At 39.3% G+C, this 21,768-nt stretch overlaps 1 protein-coding gene across 7 annotated transcripts; it reads right to left on the reverse strand.

Moving 5' to 3' along the window:
• Window positions 1–1,746: 1,746 nt before the first annotated feature.
• LOC140158634 (uncharacterized) lies at window positions 1,747–19,848 on the reverse strand. 7 transcript variants are annotated; one of them, XM_072181801.1, is made up of 4 exons: window positions 19,249–19,834; window positions 17,462–19,191; window positions 7,884–8,297; window positions 1,747–4,309 (listed from the first exon to the last, which is right to left on the reverse strand). In XM_072181801.1, the coding sequence occupies exons 1-4, from the start codon at window positions 19,625–19,627 to the stop codon at window positions 3,863–3,865; spliced, it is 2,970 nt and encodes a 989-aa protein (XP_072037902.1). In that variant the 5' UTR covers window positions 19,628–19,834; the 3' UTR covers window positions 1,747–3,862. The 7 variants fall into 7 exon arrangements, with proteins under 7 accessions (XP_072037902.1, XP_072037901.1, XP_072037899.1 ...); XM_072181800.1 differs by having other exon boundaries at window positions 17,462–19,098; window positions 19,156–19,834; XM_072181798.1 differs by having other exon boundaries at window positions 17,462–18,897; window positions 18,928–19,834.
• Window positions 19,849–21,768: the final 1,920 nt, after the last annotated feature.

Below are 21,768 nucleotides of genomic sequence, written 5' to 3' on the forward strand. Positions count from 1 at the left end.
ATGGCTTTTATATATTGGACAGCTCATGAGAATAAATCTGATGGATGGCTTTTCCTCCCAGCTACTTACACTTTTTAAAAGCACATAAAATTAGTAATAACACTTAAAAGTACATATAATTAGATTTATAAATACTTCGGGGACTGTTAAATAATAACACTTAAAAGTACATAATTAGATTCATAAAGTTTATTTCGAGGACTGTTAAATGTTAAATTATCATTTTTAATCATTTGTCATAAAATTTGTATTATATCACGAATTTAAACAATCTTAAATTATTTGATATCATAAGGACATTCCTCGTATTCATAATACAATTGGGTGTGTCTGATGTGCTCTCAGGTCCCACGAAAATACTTAGCAAACGTCGCTATCCGGGCCCATAATCGTACAAATACTGATTAACCTGTTATGAAAGCTTTTGACTTATAGTGAAACCTTATCTCGGTTTCCAAAAAGAAATACCATTCAAAACCAAAATCTTACTTTTTGGTTTATAGCAGTGTTATTTCGATGCATTGGAATCAATTGAATATAAATTGATTTTGCTCATTTTTGCATTTCGATGCATTGAAATAGAATTGAATTTAAATTATTGTATACAAACCTCTGTCCATGATATAGAAACTTGAAGGTGAAATGTTGTTTTTATTATGTAGTACTTTTTAGATGCACCCGGGCAGCCCTTCAGTCTCCACTACATTAGATTTCACATTAATAGACGGGGGAACGGGAGTGGGACACGCCCTCCCTAAATTTGCTAAAGGGGACCGTCCTCCTAAAATCAAGTTAAAACAAAAAATACTGCAATTATTGTCCTGTGCATCTTCCTTTTTTGTCCAAACATACAGTGTTTTGGGCAAAAATAGGGTGCGTTTTGTATTTTTTTTTTGTTCTTTTGCTTTGTTTTGTTTTGTTTGAAATTTTGGGCTAAAACGGTCTGAAATTGCCATTTTTTCACGCGCTTCACGCACAATTGTGCCCATGAGTCCAGACCAAATTCGTCCCCTCCCTAAATTTAAACACTTCTGTCGTCATTGCCAATTAAAATAAGCACTGAATTGAAATGCTGGGTGAATCGAATCAAAACAGATTAAAATTTTATTTTGATGCCTTGAATTTGAATGGAATCGAAATGATTTGAAAAAATATTGAATTTGGATCGAACCAATAAAAAAAATAGGGAGAGAGAATCGGATTGGAATTGAATCAAAAACAAATACGAAGTGGAGAATCGAATTGGAATTGAATCTAAATAAGTTAGGTGGCAAGTGAATTGAATATGAATCGAATTGAAATCAAAAACCTGAATCGAAGTAACACAGTTTATACTGTATGATATTCAAAATTATCATGAACAGTAAGCAAAATGACTATACCAATCATGGCTTTTTTATTTAAATTGGCCACTCGTGGAGCTCGCTAAAATGACCAATCAGAAGCGCTCACTGTTTCTCCATCCAAAACCAGGATTCATCGGTGGATTGGCTGTTATTTATTTATTTGTTTGCTTATTTATTTATTTATTTATTTATTTATTTATTTATTTATTTATTTATTTATTTATTTATTTATTTATTTATTTATTTATTTATTTATTTATTTATTTATTTATTTATTTATTTATTTATTTATTTAATTAATTAATTAATTATTTATTTATTTATTTATTTATTTATGCACATTTTTGTGTAGAAAACTTGACCAGACTCTGATAGAACGGGGAAATGAACACTGACATAATTTTGTTTTTCAATTCTTTTTCGATTTATTATACATGTAACTTCAACATTTACAAAAACTCATACACATAAAGTGGAAAACATTGATTACACTAAAACTTTTGGCCTGAGGTCCTAAAATAGCATTTGGTTTAACATTACCATCAACCAGTGATGATATATTAACATGATTGAGTTCAAATAACGTTAAGATTAAAAATTGGACTTACGTTGTATTATGCAATTTCAAACGTTAGTCTAAGGTGAACAATATTAATATTACAAATATAATATATTTTAATACAAATTAAAATTTGTATCACGTTACCCTTAATTCTAAACACATTTTCGCCATCACTATGTAAACACGTATTTAGAGTTTTGTTGCATAATTACAGCTGGACATTTGGATTTGAAACACCTTTACTTTGTGAACATGTTTATAAAGCGATAGCAAAAGAGTGTTGAATTGCTGAACACATCGTTTGGGATGTAAGTCTTTTGACATCTCCAAAGAACCTTAACCACGTTCTTGAACTAAGATTTTTGTTTAGCAATTAATAGTGCATTGGACAACTTCCAGTAAAATTAGCCTAAATCTTTTTGGTTCTACATTGGGGCAGTTTGAAAATGGTTCATTGAAGATTTCAGCCTTTTCATTTTAACCAAAGTTTATTCCATTAGAAATATAAAACAAACACATTTGGACAAATATAATATTTCAACAATTTTTATATTTACATAATTGTCAGGTAGATATTGCACATTCAAACATTGTATTTTTTTGTCTCTTTTATATTATTCATGTTATATACAATATTAATCTTATATTCATCTATCTATCTATAAAGAGAACAAAACTGGATTCCAGTTCATTCTGAGCTTGGCAACCGTTCAACATATCAAATGGCTAGCGAGAAAACGTTCCATTTTATTTTAAATATAGACTGTCACATAGCGTCAGCAGAAATATTACAGATATTGCCTCGAGATTTTACACATTTTTATTCTATACTTTATTAAGTTTATTTAAGTGAGTCACGTGTCTCCAAGGATTATGTACACGTCTGGTCAGGAAGTCAGACTGGCTATAAGGGATATAAGCTGAGGATGTTCAAGTCCATGCAACAGCCTCAACATCATGATTGGACATCGCCTGGGTTTAACCACTGACAAACCCACAAACGTTTTGCAAATATACTGCAAAATTGAAATTCGCCGTAGTAGTATAAATGTAACAGGTTTGATAGCGATAGGTGGAAACAATTATGAATATATTGCCCTGCACTATTATAATAGACGTACGCTGTAACTCTGCGTGCTACCATGCATGTTACCAGTGATTATCAAATAGTAATTCTACATCAATGAATGTTTCACTCACACCTACACCTGTAAGATTAGTGTCTTCGAAAAGAGCGACATTGTATTCAATCTATGATTGCACACATGCACAAACCATAATGGCAGATGATGCGTGCAGCCTATACTACTAGTAGTGAAGGGTAATACATATGTAAATCGCTATGGTAATTAATCCTGTTACATCACTACTTCTACGGCGAATAGCTATTAAACACGTTTTTAAACACATCCACTTTGCAAACATAATTTTGTAGCCACATGACAGCAAGAATGAGATTAATTGTTAAACAGTTTCGTTCAGTGATTATAAAAAATTAATCAATTATTTAATGTTTTCATAATCTTTAAAAGGAAAAGCAAACAATTAAAACACTTTTAAGTGCACGTATTTTATGTATCTATTCCAGCTCCAACGACATCTCACTAGACCTTTGTGTGTATTAGCGATTATTCTAAAAATCAATAACAGAGCTGTAGAACATAGGCCTGATCTGATCCTATCTAGGACAATAAGCATGAGATACCCCTGGAGTTGGAACCGATAACAGTATACTTTCATCCCGACTTTCATTTACCAAAATAGTTTTTAGTCTTGTGTAGTGCCTTTTTGCATGTTCGGTGAGTAACACCTGCTCTCCCACCATCTACCACAGACTAGAAGTTTCCTACATAGCCATGATAGCCCAACCAAAAAAGTGGGAGACTACTGAAGAGTCTTCATAATGTGAGAACTTGAATTTTATTTATCAACTCTGTAATCAGTCCTTCCATGTTTACCACAATGATAGAATAAAACCCAACAATGATGCAAACATGATGGCTACTGGATAAACAACGATGCGTGAACCGCTGTTAGCCCCCTGCCCTCCCCAACCAGTTTGACATCCTGGAGGGCGATTACCCGCATTTCTTGGTCGGTATGGTTGCGGGCAGTTCCTGCGGTTTCTGATGCAAGACGCGATTTGTGTAGCTGCTCTTTCTCCGGCGCTAACAGACCCACTGACGGTACCTATAGCCTTATCAGTTGCATCTTGAGCGAAGTAGATACTGTTAAAGGGGGCGGCTAATCGTTGCATAGCGTCGGCAGGACGATCTGCGCCTACTGGAAACGTCGAAAAAGAGCCATAATGAAGTGGATGTGTTGCCCAGCGCTCGAAGTAGAATTCTACGATGTTTGGTACGTTTGCAGCGCCAAACATGGACTTGACCACGTGCCATACCTAAGGAGGAAAAGACGAGAAGAAAAATTTATACAGACTATTACCGGTCGTTTTCCTCCAAGGATACTGTTAACTGGTTAACCCCGGAGTAAACCATGCATGCAGCCGAGCTCATCGCAGGAGCGAATTCTCGCGTTTCACAATACGATACGCCGCCAGCGGTTACTCTTGGCAGTCGAATTTTTGACTCCAGAGTCGACATCGCCGTTCTAGCTGCTATTAAATTTTCACACGAGTGTGATAATAAATAAGTTGAAAACAGGTCCACGAAGGATTCCCTGTGATCAATAGATAGAAAATAGATCTACTATGATTGTAAATTGTTGTTTTAGTGTGCATTCGCATGTAACATCATTATAATGATATTTAAACCCACAATGATGCATGTTCCTGTATTGTATTCGTATTACGCGGGCTATGGATGTCGACCTTTTCCCATGATGCACTGCGTATTTTGGCCTCGACCCAGCGACCGCTGGAGGCGCATCGTATTGTGAAACGCGAGAATTTAGCATGCAATTAGCAACTCTACGGAAAAGCATACCGTAAAACCTCGTCTACAAGCATATACAGTGTTATTGATGAAAGCTAAACTAATTCGAAACAAGCGTAAATATGCCAATACAAAAGATTGGTCTTAAAATAATACTCGTTTGTATATGCTTGGATCTGTAATTTATTTGCTCAAACTCCATAATGGCGCCTGGATTTATGTAGCTTTCATCAGAAGCACCCTATATGCTTGTAGACGAGGTTTTACGGTACATTGTTATTCTCGTACAGCAATATGCTTCAGTGTTCAGTCTTCAGTAAAGACTGAAGCATAATGCTGCACAAGAATAGGCCTATGCAATGACGAACAGAAAATGTCATCAATTTCTATGGCGATTCATGTAGAGAGCGAAAGAGACTAGAAAAAGATCCAAGATCCAACAGGCGGCAAGCTTAGATTGCTGCAAAGCAAGTATTTCGGCATGGCATCCATTGGTTACAATGAAGCGTACAACCTCAATACCGTATCCAAACAATGAAGGACGACTTTGGCACGTATACGGTACTCGCAATTTCAAGCGAAGCTTTTATCTCCCATGCGCTAAGATAATGGCACGTCTATAGCATAACAACGACATAATAGGGTCCATGACCGACTTAACCGGTATCGATAACCGTTGTAATCGTTGCACGATAAATGAAGCGGTTAACCGGTAGGACATGTACGTCTGTTCTGTTTGCAATGTCATCTGGCATAGAAGTTGTCAATGGCGATATCGCAATGCCATTATCCTACCTCATGACGAGATAGGTTAATTCGCGTATGTTATCGGTCGACAAAATGCAATTTGTGTTGCACAGCAGTTACATCGTTCAAAATACACGTACCATTTTCTTATGCGCATGGCCTGTATGCCGCCGGGCACTGTCTTCTAGTGAGACATCCAACTATTTTTTGAGCAGCTTTTTGACCAGCGCTGACTGAACCGCTGACTGTTCCAATAGCTTGATCAGCAGCATCTTGGGCAAAGTAGATTCGGTCAACATGCGCGTCCATGCGTTGCCTTGCATCAGGCGGTGAATCAGCACCAACGGGGAACGTCGAGAATGAGCCAAAATGCAATGGATTAGTGGCCCATCGCTCAAAGTAAAATTCCTCCATATTCGGCACATTGGCAGCGCCGAACATAGATTGAATAACACTCAATACCTGTATAAAGAAAGTTAATTTCGTTAGGACATTTGTAGCATTCTGATAGGAATACTATCTTCAGCATGTGAATCGGAAAGAATGCATATAACATATAGTACGCAAGGCTCAGTGCGTTATACGTGCGGTTTCACGTTGCCACAAGCGAAGCGGCGATATGTGCATGGATCCTGGTTTTCTCTATACCAAAAGCCAATTTGACCCATAAAGGCGCAGGATTGGTCATTGCACAAATAGCCTACAATTGCAAGAAAGTGTGCAATTTGTACAAATGGCACAAATAGCCAGTTGCTTAAGCAATTTTCACAAATTGCATAAATAGCCACAGATAGTTGCAGTTGATGCAATCTATGTCGGACAAATTGCTTCCAGTAAGCGCTATTTGTGCTATTTGTGCAATTGGTGGAAAGAAAATTTAAGGAAGAATGGTACGTATAAGGATGTTTATAATGAGTCCGAAAACCTCCCTAACTACGGTTACACTCAACTTTTCGGGGCTCGCGCTGCGCCATTTCTTTCGAGAACCGCTTTCATATAAACCGAGAAAATTTAAGAAAGAGGATGTTTATAATATGTATAACAAAAAACCAAGTCCCAAAACCGCGTAGCTCTGCTCAAAACCGCCTTAACTACGAAAACACTCAATACCGTACTCTCAAAATAGCGCTGCCCATTGATTTCGAGAACCGCCTTGTTACAAACCGAGAAAATATGATGATATGTACGAAGATGTTTAGAAAGAAAAAACAAGTCCGAAAACCGCCCTAACTACGAAAACACTCAGGTCCCAAAAATGTCCTCATTGCAATAACGCATTCATTTAGTCCTTATTCCCGCCAATACGTAATTATACTCCCAAAATAGCGATGCCCCATTGCTTTCGAGAATCGCCTTGTTACAAACCGAGAAAATTTAAGGAAGAATGATAAGTACGAGGATGTTTAGAAAGAAAAACAAGTCCGAAAACCACCCTAACTACGAAAACACTTAGGTCCCAAAATGTCCTCATTGCAATAACGCATTCATTTAGTCCTTATTCCCTCCAATAGCGTAATTATACTCCCAAAATAGCGCTGCCCCATTGCTTTCGAGAATCGCCTTATTGCAAACCGAGAAAAAATAAGGATGAATGATACGTACGAGGATGTTTAGAACAAAAATACGCTTTTCTACCTCGAACATTCATATGGTTTGAGTCATTTTATCCAAAAGGTTTTCATTTAACACTGTTTAAAGGGGTTGTTAGTCCAAAAATATCGGCCCTTAAGTGCACAGGTTGCTTCATAAGATAATTTATCCAAAGGTTACTGAACATTTTCCTCAGGTCTGTTGTTGATTTCATATTTCTAGTCCAAAAAAACAGTACTCACTGTGGACTTCTTCCTCAACACTGATGTTGTTGTGACGATCTTCTTGTGACGATCTTCTGTTTACCGCTGAACAGAAGATCGTCACAAGCAGATCGTCACAACAACATCAGTGTTGAGGAAGAAGTCCACAGTGAGTACTGTTTTATTGGACTAGAAATATGAAATCTCTTCATTTATTTATTCAAAGGTTAATTTGTTATTCTGAAAGGTATTTCTTCCAAAATGCCCAAAGGGGTAATAGTATGTTGTCACGGAAGTAAACATACTCTTTTTCCGAAATAGCGTTTCTCCAAAAAATACAGACCCTTCGGATTGGAGAAGTTACCGTTCAGCATTTACAGAGAAAATCGGCGCAAATGTTAGTCGGAACATTTTGAAGAAATTACCTTTGGATCAAAGTACACTCAGTCATAGCAAAAAGCCAAGCCCCTTCAAAACAAATACCATTTAGAACAATAATCGTGTATGTAAAAATACTCTATGTACTATAATAATTCCTTACCTCGGCCCGGACTGCTCTGTCTTCCATCGCTTCCAAACGCATCGCCTCTTCGCCAGTAACAAAACCAACTAAAGTATTTGTACCACGCGGGAACAAACCACGTGCTTCTAGATTCAAGAATGCTGGGAAATAATGACTCTTGCCACGTCGTTCACTGGCATGTAGAATCCACTCTGTATCCGGCCAGAATTTCCTTGTGAATCGCATGAAGATTGGATCCAAGGTGCCCATCTGGTAACGGAAAATTTGTTCTGTTTTCCATCCCGGTAGTGGTGGAGAGAAATTGACTTTGCCCGATTGGAGTACGCCGATACTAAACGTTACAATAGCGTATTCGCCTGTAAATCGGGTGCCCCGTTCTGTTTGAACTGTTACTTTGTTTTGACGGCCAGATTGTTGGATGGAAGTCACCACCTAGAAGAGAATAACACAATAAAGGAAATCAGATTATTATGGGATCTGTTACACGCTCAAATAGATGAAAGTAGGATAAGCTACAAGTGCCTTCATACTCATTGTCCCAAGTGAATAATGTATCGGGTCACCTCATGCAGTAAAAAAACTCAATGGGTGGCATACTCATGTTGTAAAGTGAAAATGAACATATTTGTCTAAGGCAGGGGTAAGGTAATGATATCATGTGGAGATTTAAATTCAGCATGATATATAAGGTTGGTAAGGATCTCTGCATATTAGTCACAACATCTCATATAATTTGTTTTTCAATATAATAATGAAACACAAGAAATCTATGCTATACTGGTTTTTTTTTTGGTTGTTGTTGTTTTGGGGGTTGTTTTTTTTTCGAAGTATCTGGATTAGTTATCCAACAAATCCAGCTTGAGTTATCCAACAAATTTGAAGCACTGCAGAATGCTAGCACTTCAACGATTTGCGCGCGGGTTCTACATAGCGTCTGATTCTACCTGAGGACCTAGCCAGAGTCCGGGGCTCCAAGAATGGAACGACACCATGGACACGACTGTAAAAGATTTTTTTATGTAACTCATTGTCCCAAATGAATAAGATATCCTACCTCTGGATCGGGTCACCTCATGCAGTAAAAAAACTCAATGGGTAGCATACAGTACTCAGGTTGTGAATTGAAAATGAACATATTTGTCTAAGGCAGGGGTAAGGTAATGATATCATGTGGAGATTTAAATTCAGACGATATATAAGGTTGGTAAGGATCTATTATTAGTCACAACATCTCATATGGTGTGTTTTCAATATTTCTATACAAATACTCAGTAAAGTTGCCGGAGCAATATCACGATGAGAAATAACATGGCACTGGATGAAACGAAATATGATATGAAACACAAGAAATCTATGCTATATTGTTTGTTTGGTTGTTTGTTTGTTTGTTTTTTGTTTTGTTTTTTCGAAGTACCTGGATTAGTTATCCAACTAATCCAGCTTGAGTTATCCAACACATTTGAAGCACTGTAGAATATGCAGAATGCTAGCACGTCAACGATTTCGAACGGTATGACAGCTTTGAAACCATCGTTACAGAAGTGGCTGAAAATATGTTTGGTAAGCGCAGATCTTGCGGAATGTCAAGTTAGGTGTCCGATGTGACTATGACACTTAACGATGACAGAGATGATGCCAAAAGGAGGACTTCATATCAAAATCGTACCCCGTAAAGAGAGATGGAGAAAGCTCAACAACTTACAAAAGAGATGAAACTACACATCACTAAGGACGCAAATGGATCAATTGAAGATAGCTGATATCATCAGCATGATGATATATGGGAGACTTATACACTACAACATGGAAATATAATCCATGATCTCTCCGGAAAGGACGAGAGATGAAACGTTTAAGTCAAGCAGAGAGATGGAACAACTACTGGCCTTCAGTGCCTTGCTTAACAACGATAATGCCTTCCTTCCGTAGGAACTACTCCACCTGTTGCAAAGCTACTTGCCCATCTCCACTAATCCACCTTCAAGGGAGGAGACAAGAAAGGGCAGCCGGTCTTAATTATCGATGTAATCATATATCATCCATAGGTATAGACGTATTTAAAGGGGCATTTCGTGATCCACAGCCTCATCCCCCACTTTTCTCAAAAAAAAGTTGAGATTTTTATATCACTGGAAACCTCTGGCTACATAATGTTTATGTACAAAATATTTCTTGCAGATTAATTCGTTTAGCAAAGATATCGTGAAATTTGAATTTCGTTCTGGTGCACCAGAACGAAATTACAACGCATTGTCTATGGAGCAGTACTAATACACATAATCATGCATAACTCGCGAACGCAAAATCGGAATCAACTGAAATTTTGGGAATAGGTTTTTTCGTGGATATCTAATGAAAAATGACATAAACAGAGGATGCTAGGATCACGAAATACTCCTTTAATACAACATTCTCACCACTACATCAGTGGACCACAAATGTCATCGTTCCTTTGCCCAAGATTAAGAAAAGGGATCCCTCTCAATTGTGATTATCTACCGGAGAATTACTCTCATGTCAAAAGCTGCCAAAGTTTTCAACACAATTCTACTCAACAGAATTCGGTCAGATCGGCTTCCGCACAGGACGCAGCTGTACACATCAGATATACATCCTTCGAAGGTTTATGGATGGATTCAAAGCCCGGATTCAAAGATCACCAACGTCCTCGACCGCTTACTGTCGCTTTCATACACACACCCAGCTAAGTTGCTAGAGTCTGTACCAAGGGCTCAGTTATCAGCAGAAGATCTCATAATCAGCGTACCTATAAGACAGAGTACTTGACAACATTGTGATCCCCGCCCATACCAGTCTACGGCAGCCCAAATCAACCATGTGTCGGACTTCAAATATGTGGGATCCATGGTGGCATCTAGCACAAGCGATCTACACCAGGCACAAAAAGAAACTCGTCAGTTATAGTCATCCTTGCTGTTTAACAACCTGATAATTTTGGATTATTCTGAAATATATATTTTAATTGGACTTTGCTTTCTCATTTGACACCTATTTGTGAAAATCAAACAAGAATTGACAAGATATTATGCGCCTCCAAACCCTCAAACCCCAAAATCAAAAGTTGCAATTTCAACGATATTCAATGGGAACGCATCGTTGTATTGCACACAGGCACCACCCAATCAATAAAGAACCCATAATTGAATCGTTAAAATATCATCTTTTTATTTTGGGTTTGGAGGCGCATATCGCACATTTCAGAATAATCAAAAATTATCAGATTGTTGAACAGCAAGGATGACTATAACTGACGAGTTTCTTTTTGTGCCTGGTGTTAGTGTATAAAAAGACTCATGACTTTGTGTCTTGAGTCTTTCGTGGTTGGCTTTCGGGACGTTGGAATAGTTGCAACCGGGAATGCCATGGCTGCCCCACGTTTGTTATGTTTTTCTTTATATCTTTATTTAGATTTTTGCGTATATTTGGATTTTGGTCGCCCCACATCTGTGATTGCCGCCCCATATATTTCAACCTTGCTACGGCCATGAGTTGTGGAGGAGCCCCTCTAGGCCGTTGAGATTGTTCGACACGACCTGTCACTATAATTATCCTCTAATCTCTATGGATGCGAGTCATGGGTTATCTCCGAGGGTTATCTCCGCCGATATCCAAAGCAAAATAATTGCTTTGCCTTTATTATTGCATCAAGCACATTGACTGTGCACTGACCATATCGCCAATGCCTCTGTCTAATAATGCTATGACCACTCGCGAGTTTGGTCAAAATATAGTTACATTTTTACCAAGTCAGTAAATGATAAAAAAATTGTAATACTCTGTACTAGGCTTATAAATGATTTACAAAAGTCAGTAAATGATAAAAAAAAAATTGTAATACTCTGAACTAGTCTAGGCCTACATTCTTATAACAGCGTGATCAAATGGACCCCGTAAGTAGTTAACTATGCATCCATAAATCGTGGTCAAATTTAGACCTATTGTGGTTAAAATTTGACCACAATTTTAGGTAAGGTGCATAGTTAATTGCTTACGGAGTCAATTTGAAGCACGATTTTTTAAGAGTGTATTAAACTGCCCACGGGACTGCCCAGTGCCACATTTCTAGATTATATTTTATAATTTAAAACAATTTTTTATCTAAAATCCAACGCTATAACACCACTCACTCTCCCAACAGAGTAATAAATTCTCTACATGTAGTAGCCCTGCTTTTTCTGCTTACAAGAACCATGACGTCACTTGATTGATTAATTAATAATTAATTAATTATCTACCAAAGTCAAAAGTCATCCAGGGTCAAATGAGCACCATGAGAGTACATACTAGTATTTGATTCCTGATTCTTCAAGTCTGTTTCCATGCCCACAACGCACCCAATCTCATCTCTGGACCAGACGCATCCCTTTTTAAAGGGATTTTTATTATATTTTCCTGTGATACAAGAATATAAAATATTGTACTATCGACTCGTGCAATATTTGTGTATCTCGTGCAATAGACGAATCCAATTTCACGCATTCCTACACCTCAATGGTAGCCATAGCCGCGACGTGGACCCAGCTATCTCACCTAAAATGTGAAATGGTACGGCCTTGAAGGGTATTTTAAACTGCATTCTATCACCCGTGTTACACGTAGACAAAAGAATGATGACAGTTTACAACACAAAAGAATCTAACATCGAATTTTAAGCGGGTTTAATCCACCCAAATTAATTGGGCACTCACAACACCTGTTTGGTACTTGCGGGGAACCATGACTTGGCTAGTTGGATTCGTTAGGCCCTATCACACTCAAAGCCATTATATAATTACCTCAAGCCAATTCCGGACGTTATTGGCGAGTAAATCTGTCAAGAGTAGAATAAGGACTGAATTATAGCGTTATAAAAATACTAATAGTAACCCTGGATAGTAATTAGAAGTGGGATTATACAAGTTTAAACAGGATTTTAACTGACAGTTTTCCTAATTCGCTCTTTCCGTGCTACAGTCTGTGATCTTAAAGGTCATTTCAGGCCATCTCAATGTCAATTTTATAAATAGACAAAGTACTCAGACCCTCAAATTTATGCCACGCAACATATTGTCGTATTCGAAGTTCTTTTGACATGTACCAGTGGAGTGCCTTCGGTGTACTTTGGAGTACCACATGGTTTTCACTCCATGAAGACTAGATACAAAGTAAACACAGCCCAATTAAAAAGTCGCCACTAGTTCCATCCCCATTTAATCAGAGTCTGATGAGTTTATGGCAAAATAATTTATATAATCTAGTAATTTTCTATACACTTTCCTTGGAAGATTTATACCAAATTTGATATCAAAAGTTTAATCGTCGTGAGCATAGGAACCGTTGTTTGGAATATACCTTAAAATGAACAACAGGAAAGAAAACGAGCAAGGTACACCAACTTAATGTGCGGGGGTGGGGCAAAAACAGCAAATGTAGGCATTAGAAGTAGGTAAAGTTCGATAGCCAAAAATTACCAGTTCCAAGGCTCACAAAAGTGCTAAACCTGCAAAAACAACAAGGATCAATGGGAATATAATGGGACACTAGAATAAGTGATGAAAATCACTGTGCACATAAACATACTCGGTAAACCAAACAACCAATGTAGGCACAAAAACAAGCAAAGTTCGATGAAGAGCAGGTTTAGTTGGATGAAGAGTAAGCTATTCAGCGTCGCATTTCCGGTTCGCCGGTCAATATATACATAGTACATAGCGTCTGACTCTACCTGAGGACCTAGCCAGAGTCCGGGCCTCCAAGAATGGCTCTCCACACACAAATGAACAATACAATGAAGGGTCGCCATTGTTCTCCATACACAAATGAACAAATACAATGGAAGAGTCAGACTGCCATGCAAATTAGGCTTTGCCCTATCAACACGATCAAGAATATCAAATCTCTGGTCAGTTTTAGGTAACCTTGCATCATAAAGATATATATAAACCTTGAAGGAAGCACGGTAAGGAGTCCTAGACCATTACGGAACTACGTGTAAATAGCCTAATGATTAGCATTAGGAAACTTTCCGAAAAAGATCAAAGAATTTGGTTGTATCCAGAGCATTTTAATCATTATGATGGCATGTTCATCATCATCAAGTTAAAAATAGTTGCATCACTTGAAAATTGCCATTGACAGATTACAGGTCGTTACCTAAACACGTCAAGGTTAATCGTAAGTGAATAATTTGTGCAGTCATGGTGTCATTAGTCATAGAGAATAAAAGGGTGATGCCATTAGTCATATGAAATGAATGAGTGATTCGAACATTTCCAGGCAGAGAGGAATACCCACTGAAATCCATCTTATCAAATTTATCTATCCTGGTCAAATAGATCTCACGCGATTTCAGGTTCAATTTGATTTCTGGTCTAATAGAGATCGGAATCGAGTCAAAATGATTTGACTGCACCACTTAAGCAGTAGTCATCGTCCAAAGTAAGATTGGTACTATTTTACTATCTATTCAAAATGTGTATCGCGGGGGAAAATCCTAAAATAAACGCTGAAATCAAAACTGTGAATTATAACATAACCAAGAAATTGGAAATATGACAAGACAAATCTGTACTGAGATGATTAGTTTTGAGAACTTGAGTGAATGTGATTCGGGCCTCGCCTTTTATCTTCCTTACATATCATTTTGAACGTCTTTGCTCGATAAGCATTTAAATTAAGAGTTTTTAATTTTATTACAGATTAAGAGTTGGCCGTCAGACAAATATAAAACTGCCAAGCTTTCGTTAGGATTTCCTCTGACTTGTGTCAAAAGCTGACATAAGTGATCAATTTGAGTATGGTTCTCTTGAGAGCCTATACAGACAAAAAGATAGGTTACCATCCTTAATTTAATAATAATATGAATGTTAGGTTTTGATGCAAATGACTTGGTACAAAATGATCGGACACCACTTATCAAATAAATTATAAAAATATAAAGCAGTGAATAATTCGTGTAGTCATGATGTCATTAGTCATAGAGAATAAAAGGGTGATGTCATTAGTCATATGAAATGAATGAGTGATGCGAACATTTCCAGGCAGAGAGGAATACCCACTGAAAGCCATCTTATCAAATTTATCTATCCTGGTAAAATAGATCTCACGCGATTTCAGGTTCAATTTGATTTCTGGTCCAATTGTGATCGGAATCAAGTCAAAAATGATTTGACTACACCACTTAAGCAGTAGTCATCGTCCAAAGTGAGATTGGTACTATTTTACTATTTATTCAAAATGTGTATCGCGGGGGAAAATCCCCCGGGGAAAATCCTAAAATAAACGCTGAAATCAAAACTGTGAATTATAACATAACCAAGAAATTGGAAATATGACAAGACAAATCTGTACTGAGATGATTAGTTTTGAGAACTTGAGTGAATGTGATTCGGGCCTCGCCTTTTATCTTCCTTACATATCATTTTGAACGTCTTTGCTCGATAAGCATTTAAATTAAGAGTTTTTAATTTTATTACAGATTAAGAGTTGGCCGTCAGACAAATATAAAACTGCCAAGCTTTCGTTAGGATTTCCTCTGACTTGTGTCAAAAGCTGACATATTGTGATCAATTTGAGTATGGTTCTCTTGAGAGCCTATACAGACAAAAAGATAGGTTACCATCCTTAATTTAATAATAATATGAATGTTAGGTTTTGATGCAAATGACTTGGTACAAAATGATCGGACACCACTTATCAAAGAAATTATAAAGATATAAAGCAGTGAATAATTCGTTTACTCATGGTGCCATTAGTCATAGAGAATAAAAGGGTGATGTCATTAGTCATATAGAATGTATGAGTGATTCGAACATTTGCAGGCAGAGAGGAATACCCACTGAAATCCATCTTATCAAATTTATCTATCCTGGTAAAATAGATCTCACGCGATTCCGTGTTCAATTTGATTTCTGGTCCAATAGAGATCGGAATCGAGTCAAAATGATTTGACTACACCACTTAAGCAGTAGTCATCGTCCAAAATGAGATTGGTACTATTTATTCAAAATGTGTATCGCGGGGGAAATTCCTAAAATAAATGCTGAAATCAAAACTGTGAATTATAACATAACCAACAAATTGGAAATATGACAAGACAAATTGCTTCTGTACTGAGATGATTAGTTTTGAGAACTTGAGTGAATGTGATTCGGGCCTCGCCTTTTATCTTCCTTAGATATCCTTTTGAACGTCTTTGCTCGATAAGCATTTGCGATGCATACATTTTGTTACAGATTAAGAGTTTTTACGGGTTGGCCGTCAGACAAATATAAAACTGCCAAGCTTTCGTTAGGATTTCCTCTGACTTCTTCAGGACAACATTATCGAGAGTAGTGCTGCGTGTAGGCAGCTTAATAAGCATTACGGTGGATGCCCTTTCCCCAGTGAAATGTAAGCAGATTGCTCTTGATTTAGGACTACTCAAGAATTGGTGGCTAGTCGTTTAATAAAGACAAAACGATTTGGTAAAAAGAACCCTTCAAACAACTGAAAGATTGATGGCTGTGAAAAGATTGGTTCAAAATTGGTTGCCGCTGGCTTTCTGAAGATTCGGTGGCTCTAAAAAGAGCCGTTTTAGCGTTTTTTGCTACTCTCATTTTCTTAACTCCAAAAGTACCGACATACCCTGAGCCAAAAGTCTCGACATACCCTAAGCCTAATAATAATCGACACCGCGTTTTTTGAGGGGGTGTTCTTTTCAGCAGGAAATTCTTGTTTCGTGGAATTGCTGTAATTTTTCAGCAGGAACACCATCTTGTGATCATTAGATCAGCAACAGCAGTTTGACACAGAGCCGCCGTGTCAAAAGCTGACATAAGTGATCAATTTGAGTATGGTTCTCTTGAGAGCCTATACAGACAAAAAGATAGGTTACCATCCTTAATTTAATATGAATGTTAGGTTTTGGTGCAAATGACTTGGTACAAAATGGTCGGAAACCACTTGTCAAAGAAATTATAAAGTTATAAAGCAGGCACTGCGTGACACATCAGGCGTGGCATATTTGTTATATTCTGGTTTTAACGTATTGGGTTTTTTTTAAATAACACTGAATAACAAATGAAGTCGGTCGTTATTAATAAGTGTTTCAGACTTTCAGTGTATCGAATCAAGATCATTTTCAGGATTTGAAACTGAGAAACAAACTGCGAATAGACAGTTGTTTTTCAGTTTATTTTTAAAGATGTTCACATTCTCTTGATATTTTACATCAGAATTAGTGACCAAAAGAGCTAAAAATAAAGTATTCATTGAACTTTAGAACAAGTGTGCTGTAATTTTCGGAAATTTTCGCCAAACATAATATATTGTCTGAACTTTTTCGTTAAAATGTTTCAATAAGAATATAAAAGCATATAAATCGTTTTTACAGAAAGTTTTCACGGGACAGTTCAAGCAACTTTACCGCCAGAAATGTTTGTAAAAATTTACACAGTGAATCGTATGTTCTATGTTTTATGTAAAAAAGCTTCTGCAATAGACTCTCAGAGAAGGATGTCCCAAACTGCATTTCTACCATTTTTACACCGTTTTGATCTACTTGGAAATAAAGACTATAATAGTTTAGTGAGTTTATTATTAAATGTTTGGCTTACCTCGTTCGAACGTAAATGATCGGCATCCAATCGTTGAATTACATCACTAAACAATCCCTGGCGTCGGTCGGTAATAAAGTACTGTTCATGAGCTTCAAATGCCTTCTTAAATCTTCCAAAAAAGGACACGTCTTTGCTCTGTACTCCTTCTTCAAAGTCAAAGTCAAACCATTCAAGAGCATGATCCATCGGCGATGAATCGACCCACCCGTACATAGCCAGAGCAGTCTTGATGGATATATCTGAGCGTCTTCCCATTGAGATCTCTCTTCCAAGAACCCTCGAAGCTCTAGTTGCATTCTGTAGGTCCCTTCGTCTCTGCCTAAGTTGATTATTTCTGGTAAGATCAATTCCTCGATCACTACGCACGGTTACATCTTCCCACATATTTCGATGGTATCGAACACCGTATCGATCAAGAAGCGGTTTCGTGGGAGGGTAGATCCACATTGCACCCGTTTCATATTGTCGCCTCGGCTGTCCGAATTCGATCTTTTTCAACTTTCCTCCAACTACGGGTGAGCCTTCGATCATAATGAAATCATTGATACCATTGTCGGTAAGGTACTTCACTGCTTGAAGACCGGCCGGTCCAGCACCTAAAACGAGCACCTTAGCATCATTATCTCTAAAATTGGTGCGAGAATTGGGATTATACCCATTCCAACCGGTGCCGGGTCTGTTGTTGCCGGTGCCTGTACCAGGCCAATTGTTACCGGTGCCGGTGCCGGTGCCGGTGCCGGTGCCAGGCCAATTGTTACCGGTGCCGGGTCTGTTGCCGGGATTGTTGCCTGCGCCTGTACCAGGCCAATTGTTACCAGTGCCGGTGCCGGGTCTGTTGCCAGGATTGTTGCCTGCGCCTGTACCAGGCCAATTGTTACCAGTGCCGGTGCCGGGTCGGTTGCCAGGATTGTTGCCTGCGCCTGTACCAGGCCAATTGTTACCAGTGCCGGTGCCGGGTCTGTTGCCGGGAGTGTTGCCTGCGCCTGTACCAGGCCAATTGTTACCAGTGCCGGTGCCGGGTCGGTTGCCAGGATTGTTGCCTGCGCCTGTACCGGGCCAATTGTTGCCGGTGCCGGTGCCGGTGCCAGTGCCAGGCCAATTGTTACCGGTGCCAGTGCCGGGTCTGGTGCCGGGATTGTTTCCTGCGCCTGTACCAGGCCAATTGTTACCGGTGCCGGTGCCGGGTCTGGTGCCGGGATTGTTGCCTGCGCCGGTGCCGGGTCTGGTGCCAGTGCCGGTGCCGGTGCCAGGCCAATTATTACCGGTACCTGTGCCGGGTCTGGTGCCGGGATTGTTGCCTGCGCCTGTACCAGGCCAATTGTTACCGGTGCCGGTGCCGGGTCTGGTGCCGGTGCCGGTGCCGGTGCCAGGCCAATTGTTACCGGTGCCGGTGCCGGGTCTGGTGCCGGGATTGTTGCCTGCGCCGGTGCCGGGTCTGGTGCCGGTGCCGGTGCCGGTGCCAGGCCAATTGTTACCGGTGCCGGTGCCGGGTCTGGTGCCGGGATTGTTGCCTGCGCCGGTGCCGGGTCTGGTGCCGGTGCCGGTGCCGGTGCCGGTGCCAGGCCAATTGTTACCGGTGCCGGTGCCGGGTCTGGTGCCGGGATTGTTGCCTGCGCCGGTGCCGGGTCTGGTGCCTGTGCCGGTGCCGGTACCAGGCCAATTGTTACCGGTACCTGTGCCGGGTCTGGTGCCGGGATTGTTGCCTGCGCCGGTGCCGGGTCTGGTGCCTGTGCCGGTGCCGGTACCAGGCCAATTGTTACCGGTACCTGTGCCGGGTCTGGTGCCGGGATTGTTGCCTGCGCCGGTGCCGGGTCTGGTGCCGGTGCCGGTGCCGGGTCTGGTGCCGGTGCCAGTGCCAGTTCCGGTGCCAGGCCAATTGTTACCGGTGCCGGTGCCGGGTCTGGTTCCGGGATTGGTGCCGGTGCCGGTGCCGGTGCCTGGTCTGATGCCGGGATTGTTGCCTGTGCCTGTACCAGGCCAATTGGTGCCGGTGCCGGTGCCGGTGCCTGGTTGCCTGTTGCCTGGGCCTGTTCCAGGCCAATTGGTGCCGGTGCCGGTGCCTGGTTGTCTGTTACCTGTACCTGTACCAGGCCAGGTTGGGTTCTGCTGTGCCGAAGCACATAATAATAGGATGGAAATTGTCCAAGTTGCAAGTCCAATCATGGTGACGAGCGGTTGTGGCGCCTGTAAACGGACTGCTGCCAAGTTTAAGACTGACAATGACCTAGATGCGAGCAGTGCCTAAATACTAAAGCTATATAGGTCTGATACAGAAGGCGGATGGGTTCCTTAGGATGTGTTTACTGCGTGGCTGATGATGACAGTTGTCATAACAAATAGATTACTACGCGGGCCGACCCAAGTCCCTTAGGATATCAGTTCAAATCTGTCATAACTTCAAAGCTAGAGCTGCAGCGTTTCTGACATACTCTGTATCTTCAGGAGCTGAAGTCCCTTGTTTTTAAGATTTGTGAATCATTTCCTATCGACGCCCTCCCTCTTGCAGCCATGATACCTTATTTGGCGTAAAAATGTTTCCATTCTATTAATAGGTCAATTTTGATGCTAACTTGATTATTTATTAGCTATAGAGTTCCTTAGTGTGGAGGTGGCTTGTAGTATTGGTATTACAGAGATTTCCTATATGATAGGTTTAATAGGGCCAGAATTTTAAATAATCCGAACTTAGATATCTGATCATGTTGCTTGATTACTTAATGTTAGCAACTATTTTAAACTGTTGCGATTTGGTAGTTTACAGCATCTTGCGAATGAGCTTTGGCAAAAATTGCACTGATCATATCGTAGCGAGCGTGTAGAAGAATTCAAGCATCACAGATATACTTTTGTAGGCCATGTGGTTCTTGACTTATGTTGTAAAGAGGGCTGAAACAAAATATATGATTTGTAGAATGAACTTTTGCAAAACATCAAAGTGTTATTTTTTAATAATATATTGATTTAGATAATGAAAATCGATTTAACTTTTTTGGCTGCTTCGACCAACAATACCGAGTCTTCCCTTAAAAGGGCATATCTATTGCAAAAACAAGTCAATTCAAAGAGAATAATTATTACATTACAAGTTGACACTCGTTGTAATTGTTTTATTCGTATTTCTCCTGAAAAAAGAGATATTGTGTTGGTAAAATGCTGCCTCGTACACAAATGTACGGTCCTTCCCCGTTCGAAGCAAAATTGATTTCCATGGCAGGAGACTGGTGACGTCACAGTAAATGAAGAGTCATGTTACATACACATGAGCCCTGGATATGAGTTCTTTTGCCATTCATTCATGTGTATAATATGCGACCTTGTACACGAGAAATCGGGAAGGTTCAATTATTTTGCGTATTGCTTGAATACTGTAGCGTAGCCAGGACTTTTTCGGGGGAAAGGGGGCAAGGGCCAGGCAACTTCCAAGAGAGCAAAACCTGACGAAAAACTGTTAAAAAAAGACTAAAAAGTACAAAAAAGGACTTAAAGGGCAGTTCTATTAAAAAAAACAAGTTTATCTCGATTCGAAGAGAATAATTATTACATTACAAGTTGACACTCATTGCAATTTTGTATGCGTATTTCTCCTGAAAAAAGAAATTGTGTGGGTAAAGTTCGAGCTCGTACGTGTTCTTCCCCCGTTTGAAGCGAAATTAATTTTTAAGGCAGCGGGCTGATGACGTAAGTAAATGAAGCGGACACTATATCATTCTCTCATTTACTTGTGTGATTAAATCACAATCACTTTGACATTAGCAACAATGAGTTGTACTATATTATTTACCATAACAATGCTGCATCCCAAGGTAATCTTGTCCCTCCAACTAACAGAAGTGCCTCTGCCAAAAGAAAATTCTCCTCCAGAGGTGCACTGTCCTTTAATCTTCTTCCTACCAGAGCAAAAAATCCGTTGCCAGCTACAGTCGGTTATTTTAAATATGCTTGCAAGTAAATTTCACCTTATGATGTCCTATAGTGCAATATCACTGTTTTTATATATCATTGTTGTTTGTATGCAAATTTTATGCCTAGCTGGTCTAGTTCTTAATGTATTCATAATTTTGTTAAAATGTGCAATCTGTTATATACTTTTATAATGTATTTTAATATGTATTGGGTTTTGTTTTTTTGATGTTTTAAGTTTGACCCCTGGGCCAAACTGAAAAAAAGTGTTTACACTGAGTTTTGTTACCCAGGCAAAAGAAGTTTTAATAAATAAATAAATAAATAAATAACAATATGCAGACTATCGTTCTCATTTGGGAAACGAAGCCTCGCACGTTATTCTTACTAGCGTTTGCTTTGTA

The sequence above is a fragment of the Amphiura filiformis genome, chromosome 8, assembly GCF_039555335.1.
Source record: "Amphiura filiformis chromosome 8, Afil_fr2py, whole genome shotgun sequence".
Taxonomy (NCBI): Eukaryota; Metazoa; Echinodermata; class Ophiuroidea; order Amphilepidida; family Amphiuridae; genus Amphiura; species Amphiura filiformis.

Excerpts from the sequence above, each read along its gene's own strand:
- LOC140158634 (XM_072181797.1), bottom strand. The coding sequence starts at position 19,627 with ATGATTGGACTTGCAACTTGGACAATTTCCATCCTATTATTATGTGCT. Across the intron at positions 8,298-17,461 it reads ATCATTTACGTTCGAACGAG|GTGGTGACTTCCATCCAACA; the intron begins GTAAGCCAAACA and ends ATTCTCTTCTAG. Across the intron at positions 4,310-7,883 it reads ACAGAGCAGTCCGGGCCGAG|GTATGGCACGTGGTCAAGTC; the intron begins GTAAGGAATTAT and ends TTTCCTCCTTAG.